General features: G+C 45.3%; 1 protein-coding gene across 16 annotated transcripts in view; it reads left to right on the top strand.

The window, feature by feature from the left end:
* LOC139420190 (band 4.1-like protein 3) overlaps positions 1-18,034 on the top strand; it is a 129,030-nt gene that overhangs the window by 88,169 nt on the left and 22,827 nt on the right. For 12 of the 16 annotated variants that reach the window (XM_071169995.1, XM_071170004.1, XM_071169999.1 and 9 more), the window contains 6 exons: positions 2,689-2,793; positions 6,215-7,108; positions 8,942-9,061; positions 13,166-13,768; positions 15,600-15,719; positions 15,975-16,067. In XM_071169995.1, coding sequence (XP_071026096.1) covers positions 2,689-2,793; positions 6,215-7,108; positions 8,942-9,061; positions 13,166-13,768; positions 15,600-15,719; positions 15,975-16,067 — 1,935 coding nt within the window. The remainder of the gene's footprint in view (positions 1-2,688; positions 2,794-6,214; positions 7,109-8,941; positions 9,062-13,165; positions 13,769-15,599; positions 15,720-15,974; positions 16,068-18,034) is intronic. The other 4 variants (XM_071170003.1, XM_071170002.1, XM_071170005.1 and 1 more) reach the window with 3 other exon arrangements.

Raw genomic sequence — 18,034 nt, 5'->3', positions numbered from 1 at the left:
TCTGCTACAGTGTGAGAAGATTGAGATGTGTCTGCTAGAGTGTGAGAAGATTGAGATGTGTCTGTTACAGTGTGAGAAGGCTGAGATGTGTCTGCTAGAGTGTGATAAAGTTGAGATGTGTCTGTTACAGTGTGAGAAGATTGAGATGTGTCTGCTAGAGTGTGAGAAGATTGAGATGTGTCTTCTAGAGTGTGAGAAGGTTGAGATGTGTCTGCTACAGTGTGAGAAGGTTGAGATGTGTCTGCTAGAGTGTGAGAAGGTTGAGATGTGTCTGCTAGAGTGTGAGAAGGTTGAGATGTGTCTGCTAGAGTGTGAGAAGGTTGAGATGTGTCTGCTAGATTGTGAGAAGATTGAGATGTGTCTGCTACAGTGTGAGAAGGTTGAGATGTGTCTGCTAGAGTGTGAGAAGGTTGAGATGTGTCTGCTAGAGTGTGAGAAGATTGAGATGTGTCTGCTAGAGTGTGAGAAGATTGAGATGTGTCTGCTACAGTGTGAGAAGGTTGAGATGTGTCTGCTGGAGTGTGAGAAGGTTGAGATGTGTCTGCTAGAGTGTGAGAAGGTTGAGATGTGTCTGCTAGAGTGTGAGAAGATTGAGATGTGTCTGCTACAGTGTGAGAAGGTTGAGATGTGTCTGCTAGAGTGTGAGAAGGTTGAGATGTGTCTGCTAGAGTGTGAGAAGGTTGAGATGTGTCTGCTAGAGTGTGAGAAGATTGAGATGTGTCTGCTAGAGTGTGAGAAGATTGAGATGTGTCTGCTACAGTGTGAGAAGGTTTAGATGTGTCTGCTAGAGTGTTAGAAGGTTGAGATGTGTCTGCTAGAGTGTGAGAAGGTTGAGATGTGTCTGCTAGAGTGTGAGAAGATTGAGATGTGTCTGCTAGAGTGTGAGAAGATTGAGATGTGTCTGCTACAGTGTGAGAAGGTTGAGATGTGTCTGCTAGAGTGTGAGAAGGTTGAGATGTGTCTGCTAGAGTGTGAGAAGGTTGAGATGTGTCTGCTAGAGTGTGAGAAGATTGAAATGTGTCTGCTACAATGTGAGAAGGTTGAGATGTGTCTGCTACAGTGTGAGAAGGTTGAGATGTGTCTGCTACAGTGTGAGAAGGTTGAGATGTGTCTGCTAGAGTGTGAGAAGGTTGAGATGTGTCTGCTAGAGTGTGAGAAGGTTGAGATGTGTCTGCTACAGTGTGAGAAGGTTGAGATGTGTCTGCTAGAGTGTGAGAAGGTTGAGATGTGTCTGCTAGAGTGTGAGAAGGTTGAGATGTGTCTGCTAGAGTGTGAGAAGGTTGAGATGTGTCTGCTAGAGTGTGAGCTCAGGTTGTTTAGGGGGAAAGAGATGAATGAGATCCTTCCTCTCCATGTCAAGTCTCTGGAGACTGGAGCTTCTAACCGCCTCCCTTTGAAAACCTGCTCAATAATCCATGCAGGTGGAGGACGGTGCTTAACACCCAGCTACTGGAGATAGAAGAACAGCTGTTGTGAAAGAATCGCTGCCTCATTATAACATTTGACACCTACCTTTCTTCTCCAGTGCTGTTTTCAAATAGTTACCAAGCATCAATCAATGGAAGTTAGGCCACGGTAAAAGGAAGTGATTCAGATGCGGCTCCTTGACGAAGCAAAAAAAAAGAAAGTGTAATCTACCTTATCCAACCATTGAAGCCAAAAGTAGATAAAAGGAGCAAGTGTTGAAAGGAGCAGGGGACAATTAACCGTGGGACATCAGAATAGGGCTCGATTGATTTGTAGCAGTGTGGCCAGTGAACGAGTCATAAATCCTTGTGCTGTAACCTTGCCAAACGGAGGTGGGAGGGAGAGACAGAAGGAAACCATTGGAAACATCCTTCTCGGCTAAGCATTTTAGTGCACTAATATATATATATGGAGAAGCATGCAGGGACTTCAAAAGAGAGGGAGGATTAGGGAGAAGAAACCCTGCTCCCTTTTGCATGGAGTTTGTGTGTGTGTGTGTGTGTGTGTGTGTGTGTGTGTGTGTGTGTGTGTGTGTGTGTGTGTGTGTGTGTGTGTGTGTGTGTGTGTGTGTGTGTGTGTGTGTGTGTGTGTGTGTATGATGGCGTAACCAGGGAAAGGAGATATTTTAATCATTAATGTAGCAGCAACGACGGCATATTTCGGCCAGTATTTATTTTCATGACTGTTGGGATGTGGTTAAATTAAGTCTCAGCACCGCAGCAGTTCCGCTCCAAGGAGATCTCCAAGAGCAATGTGGTGGATGACATGGGGTTAAATTAAGTGTGGAAAGGAGACAGTTTTATCACTCAGCCAAGTCTTGCTACCTTGTTTCATTCTTTATTTGTGATCTACTGGACCCACATGTCCGATATCAACCCCACAGTGTGACTACGTTTGGAGAGATACTATAGTCCTGTAGTCACACGCTGGTGAAATCTCAGATCACACACACTCTTATCAAACACAATGAGTAAATATCACACACACTCTTATCAAACACAATGAGTAAATATCACACACACTCTTATCAAACACAATGAGTAAATATCACACACACTCTTATCAAACACAATGAGTAAATATGACACACTCTGTAATGAGTAATGGTGCCAGTAATAGGATGCAGACCACACACGCACACCTCAAAGCTACTTTCAATTCTAGTTCATTCATGCTGTTCGTTTGTTTCCCTTTTTTTCTTTTTATTTTCCATTCATGTAGAGCCAAGAGGATGAGGGAGAGGATGAGAGAGAGAGAGCCATGGCTGCAGGCGGTAGCGTTGAGGAGGACATCACGCACAGCCTTGTGGATACTAAGACTACTGTGGTAGGTAGCCAAGCTGTCACTACATACAAGTATCTCCTGGTTCATGTATCTCTGTGTGATTAGAAAACCTTCATCTCTGCTGCTTGGCTAGATTAGAGCCAGCTACGCCAATTGATTATTGACGAGTCTTACACATTTAACCTATGATCCATTTGGGTGTGTAGGACTAGGTTCCTATCCAGCAAACCAACATTTAATTAGTTCTGTGACAGTTCCCAGAACATTCATTAGGCCACGGCAAATGTTATCTTGATGATTATGGAATGTTTGTATAAAACGTTCGCCTGACGTTCCAAGAACGTTCCTAGAAAACATTTAGTCTGTTCTTTAAAGGTTCCTAGAATGTTTCTGGGAACAGTCTGGTGGGAACATTGTGGGGACATTTACTGGAAACATTACTGGTTCGTTGTGTTATTACATTACCTGGAAACCTAATGGGAACGTTTGGGGAATGTTCTGTGATGGTTGTTACAGATGTTGTGTACAACATTTTAGTGAATTTTAGGAGAAAATTCCAAGGATATTTCATTAAAAAATTCAAATAAGAATATAAATAGATTTTGTTTTCAAAAATGTGAATGTTTTTGGGATGTTATCATCCTAATGTTGGTTAAAACCCTATATATAAGTTAATGGGAATCTTAGCTAGTATTTTCGGAATGTTCCCGGTTTGCTGGGTATGTTATTCATTGTCAGCAGTGGATGACAATGTGACTCATTTGACCCTGTGCAGTACCAGTCAACCTTTGCACACTCTTGGCATTCTCTCAACCAGTTTCATGACGTAGTCACCTAGAATGCATTTTCAAAAAAATATCTATATATATTTTTTATTTTACCTTTATTTAGCTAGGCAAGTCAGTTAAGAACAAATTCTTATTTTCAATGACGGCCTAGGAACAGTGGGTTAACTGCCTGTTCAGGGGCAGAACGACAGACTTGCCAGCTCGGGAGTTTTTAACTTGCAACCTTCCGGTTGCTAGTCCACCACTCTAACCACTAGGCTACCCTGCCACTAGGCTACCCTACCTTAACATGTGTGCCTTGTTAAAAGTTCATTTGTGGAATTTCTTTCCTTAATGTATTTGAGCCAATCAGTTGTGTTGTGACAAGGTAGGGGTGGAATACAGAAGACGGCCCTATTTGGTAAAAGACCAAGTCCATATTATGGCAAGAACAGCTCAAATAAGTAAAGAGAAATGACAATCCATCATTACTTTAAGACATGGCAAGAACTTTGAAAGTTTCTTCAAGTGCAGTCACAAAAAACATCAAACACTATGATGAAACTTGCTCTCATGAGGACTGTCACAGGATAGGAAGACCCAGAGTTACCTCTGCTACAGTGGATAAGTTCATTAGAGTTACCAGCCTCAGAAATTGCGGCCCAAATAAATGCTTCACAGATGCTTCGCAGAGTTCAAGTAACAGACACATCGCAACATCAATTGTTCAGAGGAGACTGTGTGAATCAGGCCTTCATGGTTCGAATTGCTGCAAAGAAACCACAACTAAAGCACACCAATAAGAAGAAGAGACTTGTTTGGGCCAAGAAACACAAGCAATGGACACTAGACCAGTGAAAATTTGTCCTTTGTCTAATGAGTCAAAATTTTTGATTTTTCGTTCCAACCGCTGTGTCTTTGTGAGAAGCAGAGTAGGTGAACAGATGATCTCCTCATGAGTAGTTCTCACTGTGAAGCACGGAGGAGGAGGTGTGATGGTGTGGGGGTTCTTTGCTGGTTACACTGTCAGTGATTTATTTAGAATTCAAGGCACACTTAACCAGCATGGCTGCCACAGCATTCTGCAGCGATACGCCATCCTATCTGGTTTGCGCTTCGTGGGGCTATCATTTGTTTTTCAACAGGACCATGACCCAACACATCTCCAGGCTGTGTAAGGGCTATTTGACCAAGAAGGAGAGTGATAGAGTGCTGCATCAGATTACCTGGCCTCCACAATCACCTGACCTCAACGCAATTGAGATGGTTTGGGATGAGTTGGACCGCAGAGTAAAGAAAAAGCAGCCAACAAGTGCTCAGCATATGTGGAAACTCCTTCAAGACTGTTGTAAAAGCATTCCAGGTGACTACCTCATGAAGCTGGTTGAGAGAATGGTTGAGAGCATGCCAAGAGTGGGCAAAGCTGTCATCAAGGCAAAGGGTGGCTATTTTGAAGAAACTTTTTTTGGTTACTACATGATCCATACGTGTTATTTCATAGTTTGGATGTCTTCATTATTATTCTACAATGTAGAAAATAGTACAAATAAAGAAAAATCCTTGAATGAGCTATACGGAGAGACCGTTTTTAACGATACACTATTAACTAACAACTGTGATACAATACATGACCAAAAGTATGTGGACACCTGCTTGTCGAACATCTCATTCCCAAATTATGGGCATTAATATGGAGTTGGTGCCCTCTTTGCAGCTATAACAGCCTCTACTCTTCTCGGAAGGCTTTCCACTAGATGTTCAACATTGCTGCAGGGACTTGCATTAGTGAGGTTGGGCACTGATGTTGGGCGATTAGGCCTGGCTCACAGTCGGCGTTCCAATTAATCCCAAAGGTGTTCGATGGGGTTGAGGTCAGGGCTCTGTGAATGCCAGTCAAGTGCTTCCACATCGATTTCGACAAACCATTTCTGTATGGAACTCCCTTTGTGCATGGGGGGCATTGTCATGCTGAAACAGGAAAGGGCCTTCCCCAAACTGTTGCCACAGGTTTGGAAGCACAGAATTGTCTAAAATGTCATTGTATGATGTAGTGTTAAGATGTCCATTCTCTGTATCTAAGGGTTCCGAACCATGAAAAACAGCCACAGACCATTATTCCTCCTCGACCAAACTCGACAGTTGACACGATGCATTGGGGCAGGTAGCGTTCTCCTGGCATCCGCCAAACCCATATTCATCCGTTGGACTGCCAGATGGTGAAGCGTGATTCATCACCACTTCGTGGCTGAGCCGTTGTTGCTCCTAGACGTTTCCACTTCACAATAACAGCACTTACAGTTGACCGGGGCAGTTCTAGCAGTGCAGAAATTTGACGAACTGACTTGTTGGAAAGGTGGCATCCTATGATGGTGCCACGTTGAAAGTCACTGAGATCTTCAGTAAGGCCATTCTACTGCCAATGTTTGTCTATGTAGATTGTATGGCTGTGTGCTCGATGTTATACACCTGTCAGCAACGGGTGTGGCTGAAATAGTCGAATCCACTCATTTGAAAGGGCGTCCACATACTTTTGCATATATATTGTAAATGTTGCTGTCTATGTTCATGCTGTTTATGATCTATGTTCCTTCAAGTCTAAAATGGCTTCCTTATTGCTCTTCTTGGGACTGCCATTGGAAGTCCTACTCCCCCATTGAACTGGCTAACCCCAGTCTTTGTATGTATCTTGTATGTAGGACTCTGACGGGTGGGTAATAGTAAGCAAAGTCCCTCCTAAGGTAGCCGAAAAGAGAAACATTGTCAACTATAAAGTTATGGCCGTCGATAACACTGTGGCTGAAGGAGCGCTCGGCGGCGCCAGTGGTGTCGTTGTCATCAAGGAGTTTGGCAAACCATACGAGAGCTTCAGCAGTGAACTAGCGTCCAAGGCCGAGGAGATGGAGGAGAAGACCTACACCCTGGGCAAATCCTACGACACCATGTCAGGCAAGATCGTCACCATGACGACGCAGGCCAAAGATGGCGGGGAGGCGGCGGTAGCCGTTCCTGCGGTGTTCGCCAGGGAGCTGAAGAGGGCAGCGGACCAATCCACCACCACTGTGAAGATCATCCCGGTGTCGACTGAGTACGAGATGCCAGTGTCGGTCCACTTGAGTCTCCCGCCCATAGAGGGAATCGGACCCCCAATGATCACCATCCAGGAGGCCAGGACCCCCTCTCCATCTGAGGGAATGGGACCCTCCATGATCACCATCCAGGAGGCCAGGACCCCCTCTCCATCTGAGGGAATGGGACCCTCCATGATCACCATCCAGGAGGCCAGGACCCCCTCTCCATCCGAGCCCAGCGACAGTAGCCTGGGCGCCATGCGTGTGTCCATCCGCTCCAGCCAGGACATCAGTGATGCCGCGAGAGCGGACAGCAGGAAGCAGCTACGGGAGACTTTTCTTCTGGGAGACAGGAGCACCACCCCTGTTGCGCCTCACACACCCCTCTCTCCACGGTCCCCAATGGCCAAGTCCCCAATGGCCAAGTCCCCAATGAAGATGCCCAAGCCTCAAATGGTCGATCTGCGTCTGAGCCCCAGCCCTGTGTCCTATCTTTCCAGAACCCCATCGCCCTCCAAAGTGGTAGGATGATATGAACCTCCCCCCAAATACCTGAAACCCCTTCCCCCTTCTCCCTAACCCTCCACTTTATCCTCAAATTACTTCCTCTTCCCCCCCTCTCCCTAACCCCCCATTTTATCCTCAAGCTACTTCCTCTCCCCCCCCTCTCCCTAACCTCCCACTTTATCCTCAAGTTACTTCCTCCCCCCCCTCCCAAAACCCCCACTTTATCCTCAAGTTACTTCCTCCCCCCCTCCCTAAACCCCCACTTTATCCTCAAGCTACTTCCTCTTCCCCCCCTCTCCCTAATCCCCCACTTTATCCTCAAGCTACTTCCTCTTCCCCCCCTCTCCATAATCCCCCACTTTATCCTCAAGTTACTTCCTCTTCCCCCCTCCCTAAACCCCTACTTTATCCTCAAGTTACTTCCTCCCCCCCTCCCTAAACCCCCACTTTATCCTCAAGTTACTTCCTCCCCCCTCCCTAAACACCCACTTTATCCTCAAGTTACTTCCTCTTCCCCCCTCCCTAAACCCCCACTTTATCCTCAAGTTACTTCCTCCCCCCCCTCCCAAAACCCCCACTTTATCCTCAAGTTACTTCCCCCCCCCTAAACCCCCACTTTATCCTCAAGCTACTTCCTCTTCCCCCCCTCTCCCTAATCCCCCACTTTATCCTCAAGTTACTTCCTCTTCCCCCCCTCTCCCAAAACCCCTACTTTATCCTCAAGTTACTTCCTTCCCCCTCCCTAAACCCCCACTTTATCCTCAAGCTACTTCCTCTTCCCCCCCTCTCCCTAACCTCCCACTTTATCCTCAAGTTACTTCCTCCCCCCCCCCCCAAAACCCCCACTTTATCCTCAAGCCACTTCCGCCCCAGCCTGTTTGGTCGTCTTATCCACTGCAACAAGGCTGGACCCGGCGCTGTTTTGCACTCGACTGAATGTTCATGAGAATTGCATGGGAGTCTGTTTTTTCTTTCTATAGTCTGCTCTGTTTAGTTGATACCTTTGCCACTGTATTTGGTGTCATTTGTTATCTGCATGCCTTAACCAAACTTGCTGCTCCATGGGTACTGGCATTTGTTTACCTCTTTCATTTCGATTTGTAAATGAAAATCGTGTTTTGTTTTAAGCTGGTCCCCATGCTGCTAGCCACACCAAATTAATGCTTTCCACTATGGCTTATGGTACGGTATACAATGGTTCATATGCCACTGATTGCTTCAGCCCTGCCACTTTTACTTTGACTTCCCTGGGTTTGCGCTCTCTGACCTCTCTGCAGCTTGATCTGACATGATGATATTGGCCCTATTCATAAGAGGAGACCCTCCGACACACAATACCCTCTTGTCTGTCTCACCTATTGCCTTTATGACTGACATTCTCAAGACAAAAACAACTCGGGTTCAGTGATTGACATGTCACAGGATGGTGTTTCTACCCATGTGCTCTGTAAAAGAAATGCATTGCTCCGAGTTGCATAGTATAGCACACAAACTGGATTCAAATAGTTGGAAACCAATTTGATGAAACCTTTGTAATTCTTGCATTGTCTTATAGAAGGAAATCAATCTAGGTTGTGATTGACATAATTATTTTTGAATACTTTAGAATAACATTTGACAAACCCAATTTTCTCAAACCCAATCCTCTAAGTGTACCTTTCTTAGCTATCAATCATCACCTCAATGCTCTTATGAATAATCCCATCCAACGAGCTTGTGTCTGGGCATTGTGTGAAAGACCTGTCTCTTTGTCTCTCCTCCTATGTACGTACAGTATCTAACTGTGTGTGTGTGTGTCTCTCTTCTACTCCTGTTGTGTTGACTCTCCCCATCTCTCTGTCTGCTCAGCCAAAGCCGACCTTTGAGGAGATGTCCCCGGAGCTCACCGCTCTCTTACAGTCGGCCAGAGATCAGACCAGCACGCGGGTCTGGACTGCTTCGCCTGCCTTTAGTCAGACCGTGTTTAAGGTGGCCTCTTATACTATATAGATAATATACAACTCAACAAACGTGATGACAGCAGTTGTAGTGCATGCATATCTGAGTTGTTGAAAGGATTTTTTAAAAACCTTTTATACAGGTTATCATTGAGATCACATCTCTTTTGCAAAAGACCTGTTCAGTATCTGTACTGTTTGTCACTGATGTGTTTGTTGTTGAGGAAATGTTGCCACTGTAGCCACTGTGTTGTCTGTCAGGCTTTTCTGTCCCCTGTCCGTCCGTCCTTCCTGCCGGCCATTAAAACAGTGGACAGGTTTATGAGGAGGAATATTTTGTCTAGACAGAAGCACCACATGGTCCTGGGGCCTTATTGAGGAGGAATGTTTTGTCTAGACAGAGGCACCACATGGTCCTTGGGCCTTATTGAGGAGAAATGGTTTGTCTAGGACCACATGGTCCTGGGGCCTTATTGAGGAGGAATGTTTTGTCTAGACAGAGGCACCACATGGTCCTGGGGCCTTATTGAGGAGGAATGGTTTGTCTAGACAGAGGCACCACATTGTCCTGGGGCCTTATTGAGGAGGAATGGTTTGTCTAGACAGAGGCACCACATGGTCCTGGGGCCTTATTGAGGAGGAATGTTTTGTCTAGACAGAAGCACCACATGATCCTGGGGCCTTATTGAGGAGGAATGTTTTGTCTAGACAGAGGCACCACATGGTCCTGGGGCCTTATTGAGGGGGAATGTTTTGTCTAGACAGCGGCACCACATGGTCCTTGGGCCTTATTGAGGAGGAATGGTTTGTCTAGGACCACATGGTCCTGGGGCCTTATTGAGGAGGAACGTTTTGTCTAGACAGAAGCACCACATGGTCCTGGGACCTTATTGAGGAGGAATGTTTTGTCTAGACAGAGGCACCACATGGTCCTGGGGCCTTATTGAGGAGGAATGTTTTGTCTAGACAGAGGCACCACATGGTCCTTGGGCCTTGTTGAGGAGGAATGTTTTGTCTAGACAGAGGCACCACATAGTCCTGGGGCCTTATTGAGGAGGAATATTTTGTCTAGGCAGAGGCACCACATGGTCCTGGGGCCTTATTGAGGAGGAATGTTTTTTCTAGACAGAGGCACCACATTGTCCTGGGGCCTTATTGAGGAGGAATGGTTTGTCTAGACAGAGGCACCACATGGTCCTGGGGCCTTATTGAGGAGGAATGGTTTGTCTAGACAGAGGCACCACATGGTCCTGGGGCCTTGTTGAGGAGGAATGTTTTGTCTAGACAGAGGCACCACATAGTCCTGGGGCCTTATTGAGGAGGAATATTTTGTCTAGGCAGAGGCACCACATGGTCCTGGGGCCTTATTAAGGAGGAATGTTTTTTCTAGACAGAGGCACCACATTGTCCTGGGGCCTTATTGAGGAGGAATGGTTTGTCTAGACAGAGGCACCACATGGTCCTGGGGCCTTATTGAGGAGGAATGGTTTGTCTAGACAGAGGCACCACATGGTCCTGGGGCCTTATTGAGGAGGAATGGTTTGTCTAGACAGAGGCACCACATGGTCCTGGGGCCTTATTGAGGAGGAATGGTTTGTCTAGACAGAGGCACCACATGGTCCTGGGGCCTTATTGAGGAGGAATGGTTTGTCTAGACAGAGGCACCACATGGTCCTGGGGCCTTATTGAGGAGGAATGGTTTGTCTAGACAGAGGCACCACATTGTCCTGGGGCCTTATTGAGGAGGAATGGTTTGTCTAGACAGAGGCACCACATGGTCCTGGGGCGTTGTTGAGGAGGAATGTGAGAGTGTTACCCACCCGGCATATTTGATTTTGCAACTCTTCTCCACCTTTAGGTCATTTTGATATCCGAAAGTGGGGAACAAAGCAATCATCCAGTGCACAGCATGTTAAATGATTTAAACATGCATTCAGAAAGATCACATCGGTACTAACATATGAAGTAACCATTGCTGTATCCTACGATATGGACATGTGGAGGTAATGTTCAATTAAGGTCATTTATACAGAACTAAGATTTATTGTACTTTAGTAATCACTGTTATAAAAAAGTAAAGTACAATAAATCTTAGTTCTGTATAAATGACCTTAATTGAACATTACCTCCACATGTCCATCACTACTGTATGGAAGCAGATTCTAGGTCATCCACCCAGAGTGGCTGAAAACTTGCTTTGGTGATGAAATTTCACTTCCTTATGATCTAAATTGTTTTTTTTACCAAAAGACAAATATAATTATTCACGTTCTAAATCGTTCAGTGTGGACTTTTCCTCTAACATCCAATAATAAGCACCAAGATCTGTTGACATAGAGTTGCAGGTTTCTTATAAGTGTTGACATAGAGGTGCAGGTTTCTTATAACAACTGTTGACATAGAGGTGCAGGTTTCTTATAACAACTGTTGACATAGAGGTGCAGGTTTCTTTTAACAACTGTTGACATAGAGGTGCAGGTTTCTTATAACAACTGTTGACATAGAGGTGCAGGTTTCTTATAACAACAGTTGACATAGAGGTGCAGGTTTCTTATAACAACTGTTGACATGGAGGTGCAGGTTTCTTATAACAACAGTTGACATAGAGGTGCAGGTTTCTTATAACTGTTGACATAGAGGTGCAGGTTTCTTATAACAACTGTTGACATGGAGGTGCAGGTTTCTTATAACAACAGTTGACATAGAGGTGCAGGTTTCTTATAACTGTTGACATAGAGGTGCAGGTTTCTTATAACAACTGTTGACATGGAGGTGCAGGTTTCTTATAACAACAGTTGACATAGAGATGCAGGTTTCTTATAACAACAGTTGACATAGAGGTGCAGGTTTCTTATAACTGTTGACATAGAGGTGCAGGTTTCTTATAACAACTGTTGACATGGAGGTGCAGGTTTCTTATAACAACAGTTGACATAGAGGTGCAGGTTTCTTATAACTGTTGACATAGAGGTGCAGGTTTCTTATAACAACTGTTGACATGGAGGTGCAGGTTTCTTATAACAACAGTTGACATAGAGGTGCAGGTTTCTTATAACAACTGTTGACATGGAGGTGCAGGTTTCTTATAACAACTGTTGACATAGAGGTGCAGGTTTCTTATAACAACTGTTGACATAGAGGTGCAGGTTTCTTATAACAACTGTTGACATAGAGGTGCAGGTTTCTTATAACAACTGTTGACATGGAGGTGCAGGTTTCTTATAACAACTGTTGACATAGAGGTGCAGGTTTCTTATAACAACTGTTGACATGGAGGTGCAGGTTTCTTATAACAACTGTTGACATAGAGGTGCAGGTTTCTTATAACAACTGTTGACATAGAGGTGCAGGTTTCTTATAACAACTGTTGACATGGAGGTGCAGGTTTCTTATAACAACTGTTGACATTGGGTGCAGGTTTCTAATAACAACTGTTGCGGATTTTATATCTTGTGGTTGTCTTCAAAGTTGTTTCAGAGGGTCGCAAAAAAAGATAAATTAGCATGACACGAGCTGAGTTAAATGTAAAAGGCTTTGAAAATGAAAAGCTTGGTTAACACAGTGCTCCGTTGAAATTTATAGAGATATGCTTGTTTTTGTGAGAAATCTTCTAATAATAACAGGAATTTCAAATTAAAATAAAGTGCACACTAAAATATGAAAATACTACATGACATGTCTCAAAATCAATATCTATCTTACCTCTAAAATGTTTTATGTCCTGCGGATTCGAGAAGAAAGATGACCAGTTCAGGGAGAAAGTGAGCCTGTCAGGTAGCCAATAGCCTTAATTCTTGCACGGCATCCAGCCTAGCTGACACAATGCAGTTTTCCTGATTTTTGACCCCTTTCTTCCCTCTGGCCTCCCTAATCATAGCCATCTCAACAACGGTAAAAACTCCAATGACTTTTGAACGGATTATGATAGAGACATGAGGTTTGGACCATTGGTTTTTCATAGAGGACTATCTGCACCATTAACATTAGTTTACTCATTGGTCAAAATATGTGTTTTTGATTGGACACCCTACAGATTCATGCTATTTTTTAATCTGCTTCCATACTACTGTAGATTCAATCCATATTGAAGGTTCAAGAAGACTGTTGGTTATGTCTTGTTTGTTTCCTTTGTTAGACAACAGAGAAGGTGGAGCGGATCGTGCTGCAGACAGAGGTGGTATCTTCCCAACAAGAAAAGGACCAGGACCAGCCTGAGTTGAAGTTGGCACAGCCAGAACAGTCTGACCACCAGCCTGACAACATGGAGAACCAGGCAGAGCATCAGACTGAGCAGGTAGAGACAGACTCACTGGAAGGGATAGAGGACGATAGGCCTCAGTCCGTGCTGGGGTTTAAAGGGCTGAGCATGCATGATGACCACTCTGACGACTCAGACACGCCAAGCGACACTAGTGACGCCACTAGCGTAGCCTCGGCGGGGCCGGCCCTGACTGCCGCAGCCAAGGCCGCCGTGGACAAGGCTATAGGGGCGGCGGTGAAGCAGGCGGAGGCCGAGGAGAAAACTCCAGCCCCAGGCTTGGGTGGAAGCCTAGGCCTTGGGCTGGACAGTCAGTCAGAGGAGTCAGCAGGGTCAGTCTCAGAGGAGGAAGCGGAGAAGGAGAACAGCCAAGACTGGAGAGGGTGCTTCGTGCCCCCCTCCCCCGTGCACACCTCTCCTATTGGAGCGTCCTGGCAGAGTCTCAGTGGGGAGGTAGCTGCTGCAAGGGCTCACTCGGAGGTAACACCCCAAAGAGCCCCAAAATGTTCCCTAGTTGCCCCATTGACCTGTAGTACCTCTCCATAAGTACCCCCTAAATTATCCTTAACTGTCCTTCCTACTTGCCTACAATAGCACTGGAAAAGCTACCCCCGTCTCATATTCCTTGTTGCCCATGCTATTTAGAAAGTGCTCAATCTGTTGCAGTCTTGCCTTCCCATTCCCCTGTAATATCACTGGAAAGATTCTCCCCAAATGATCCCAATCTTGGCCTCCCATTAGCTAGTAGTGCCAATAAGCAGGAAACATGCAATTTATCCCAATCTTGGCCGTATTACCACAGAATTAGCTACCCAACTCCCCCAGTCCTGACCCTCCTCTTTGCCAATAGTAGCAGTCAGCCAGCCTGTGCTGCTGTGTGTTCAGTGATGTGCAGGTGGGAGACTGTCCTTTTCCCTGTTTCCTGTCCCTGTTTCTGCCCACTGGGTTTTCTATTGGAAAGCATTACCATGGCCAGGCAGGCTGTACATACTGTATGCTACTGTATCTATCAGCCAGGGAGGTATTGAAAACGGTTGAAGATTACATAGAGGGACTTTGCATAGAGGGACTTCTTACATGTGTGATTGTGTGTATGCAGGCCTGTGTTTTTTTCACACAGCGCCACTATAAACACTATAATATTTTCGAGCTGCACATATACACACAGTATCATAGTGGAAACGGTTTATTTCTTCCTGACTTGTTGTTGCTTTATTTCCTCAATGTTCAGATACACTGAGTATCTTAAAACATTAAGAACACCTTCCTAATATTCAGTTGCTAGAAGGCTTTAACCCGTCTCCTCCCCTTCATCTACACTGATCAAAGTGGATTTAATAAGTGACATCAATAAGGGATCATCGCTTTCACCTGGATTCACCTGGTCAGTCTATGTCATGGAAAGAGCAGCTGTTTTTAATGTTTTACTCAGTGTAGTTTACCTTTGTGGCAATCATGAGCAGCAATGAATTAGAATGTTTTATGGACACACATCTATGAGAAGCACAGATTGAATAGATAGCGGTCTGTTGCAGGGTTATTGTCTTATCGGTCCACAGACGTTTTGAATTATGTGAATCGTTTCAGTTTATAAATACAATCCTACCAGGTAGACCCATTTGGCCTCCTTCTAAATGAATGAATATGCTTCCACAATCTCACATAAGACTTACTCTGTGGTGAACTGTGACGAACTCTTAGTGAATGGTCCAGGATGATGCACTAAGTGTCATAGCCTCTTTCATCATAAATAAATAAAAAAACAACTATTTATTTTATAACAACATCTCTGCTATTTGCTTTTGGGATTTTATGTTATCATTTTGATTTGATTCATTTTGATAATTTTATAGATATTCTATCATAGAGAGGATGGTCCTCATGAACAGCCAGTCCTTCAGTACTTTCCCTTTCCTATTTCTATGGCCTTTCAATCCATTCATTAATTGCTTGTGTGTCCTGTAGACAGACGGTGACAATGTAATTGTGTGCGAGCATGCAAACGTGATTGCCTGTGTGTGTGCATAAATAAATATAAGGGTGAAATCTCATTTTCTGCACCCTTTTCATTTATCCCTCTCCCTCTCTATCCTTTTCTCTCTCTCTCGCTCTCCCTCTCTCTATCCCTCTTTCTCCATCCATGTCTTTATTTCTCTCAATCCCTCTCTATCTCTCTCTCTCTCTCTCCCCTCTCTCTCATCCCTCTCTTTATTTCTCTCTCTATCCCTCCCTCTTTCACTCTCTGTATCTATCCCACTTGCTCTCACTCTGTCCTTCTCTATCTCTCTCTCTCTCTATCCCTCTATCTCAGTTGTCTGTGCTGGAGGCTCCAGAGGTCCTGACCTTCAACAGGGCAGACGTGGTCGATGTGACCCAGCAGGTCCCTGTAATACACACGGAAATGAAAACTGTCACATACCAGTCACTAGAGGTAAAGGACCTCTCGTCCGACTTATGTCTCATGCTCCATTCTGGATATTCTCATATACTCCAATGTGTATATTTTTGACCTGGGTAGTGCTCATTAGGGCACACAATGGAAAATGTAGTAAAACTCTAATTGCAACAAAAAACCTCCAAGTGGTTCCTCTGTGTTTCAGTCCGTTTTACAACATTTGGTGCCTAAGGAATACGACCCTGTTCTTCCATCCAATTGAGATGATGAATTGTGTCTGTGTTGTTCCAGGCTGACGCTGATCCCGAGGCGGGGGTGTTGATGAGCGCCCAGACCATCACCTCAGACACCACCAGCACCACCACAACCACACATATCACCAAGGTATTTACTACCTGACCTCAACTCAGAGGGGTGCCACTGTCATTCACCTCAGCTTTCCATGAGTCCCTTTTGTGTCCCCTTTGATATTTTAAGTTTAAATTGTGCACCAATTGTAACGAGTGCGCTGAGAGTCGGGAAACAAGTTCAGGGAGTGAGTGTTTTAATAAATAAACAAAACAATAAACATGTAACACAAACAAACGCACCGACATGAAACAGAATCAATAACACCTGAGGAAAGAACCAAGGGGAGTGACAGATATAGGGAAGATAATCAAGGAGGTGATGGAGTCCAGGTGAGTGTCATGAGGCACGCGAGACGATGGTAACAGGTGTGCGGGATAATCAGCAGGCTGGAGAGGGAGTATACGTGACAGTACCCCCTCCCCGACACTAGGCTCTATGGCCGCAGGACGCCGTCAAAGGGGACGAACCCGGGGATCAGGAGCAGACCGGTCACCCCTGCTGATTCCTCGAGAACCTGTCATGCCAGCTGAGGCACCGGAGCCTGTCGAGTCAGCTGGGGCACGGGAACCTGACAGATCGATTGAGGCAGGGGAACCTGGCGATCCGGTGGGAGCAGGGGAGCCTGGCGATCCGGCTGAGGCATGAAAATCCAATGAGCCATTTGAGGCAGGAGAGCTTGGCGATCCGGCTGAGGCATGAAAGCCCAATGAGCCATTTGAGGCAGGAGAGCTTGGCGATCCGGCTGAGGCATGAAAGCCCAATGAGCCAGCTGAGGCAGGGGAGCCGTGCGATCCGGCTAAGGTCTGAAAGCCCAACGAGACAGCTGAGGCAGGGGAGCCTGGCGATCCGGCTGAGGCATGAAAGCCCAACGAGCCAGCTGAGGCAGGGGAGCCTGCCGATCCGGCTGAGGCATGAAAGCCCAACGAGCCAGCTGAGGCAGGGGAGCCTGGCGATCCGGCTAAGGTATGAAAGCCCAACGAGCCGGCTGAGGCATGAGAGCCTGGCGATCTGGTTGAGGCATGCGAGCTTGACGAGCCGGCTGAGGCAAGGTAGCCTGGCAATCTGGTTGAGGCATGAGAGCCCAACGAGCCAGCTGAGGCAAGGTAGCCTGGCAATCTGGTTGAGGCATGAGAGCCTGTAATAATACATTTTTAAAAAACACTCCCTGATGCTTCCCTTAGATGAGGTGTTATCCTTTAACGAGTTCACTGAGAATCGGGAAGCAGGGTGTGAGTGTTTTAATAAATTAAACACTTAACACAAACAACGCACCAACATGAAAACAGAATCAATAACACCTGAGGAATGAACCAAGGGGAGTGACAGATTTAGGGAGGATAATCAAGGAGGTGATGGAGTCCAGGTGAGTGTCATGAGGCGCTGGTGCGCAAGACGATGGTGACAGGTGTGTGGGATAGTCAGCAGCCTGATGACCAAGAGGCCGGAGAGGGAGTATACGTGTCACCAATATTGCATTTTAAAGGCCTGATATATTAAATGAAGTGCCCTTTAATATAGACCGCATGGACAAATAAATAAATCAGATTTTTTATATTAATGAAGACTTAGTGCCAAAATCCAGCATTTTGACATGTCCCTCTGTGACTGTTTAGGAAGATTTTAACCCACTTAAACTCCCCCAAGTTTTCACCGTCCTTGTAAAGCCCAAGTTATTTTATTTCTTTGACAAAGTAATTTCTAATGATTATTATTTATTTTTTGTGATTAGTGATTTATTTACATCTGTCCCTCATTTTAAAGTCAACCCTGTTACATGAACTGAATTCTCATTTTAATAAGATGATACTATTCCTTAAAAAAATGTAAAAAATAAACCTTGAACATCTTAGTGTATAAACAGGTGAGCTGGTTCTAGTCTTTATGTAAAAGCAGGTGAGCTGGTTCTAGTCTTTATGTAAATGCAGGTGAGCTGGTTCTAGTCTTTATGTAAAAGCAGGTGAGCTGGTTCTAGTCTTTATGTAAAAGCAGGTGAGCTGGTT

The sequence above is a fragment of the Oncorhynchus clarkii genome, chromosome 11 (assembly GCF_045791955.1).
Source record: "Oncorhynchus clarkii lewisi isolate Uvic-CL-2024 chromosome 11, UVic_Ocla_1.0, whole genome shotgun sequence".
NCBI classification, from domain to species: domain Eukaryota; kingdom Metazoa; phylum Chordata; class Actinopteri; order Salmoniformes; family Salmonidae; genus Oncorhynchus; species Oncorhynchus clarkii.
The sequence above is the reverse complement of the archived record's forward strand: the minus strand, read 5'-3'. Positions and strand labels throughout refer to the sequence as shown.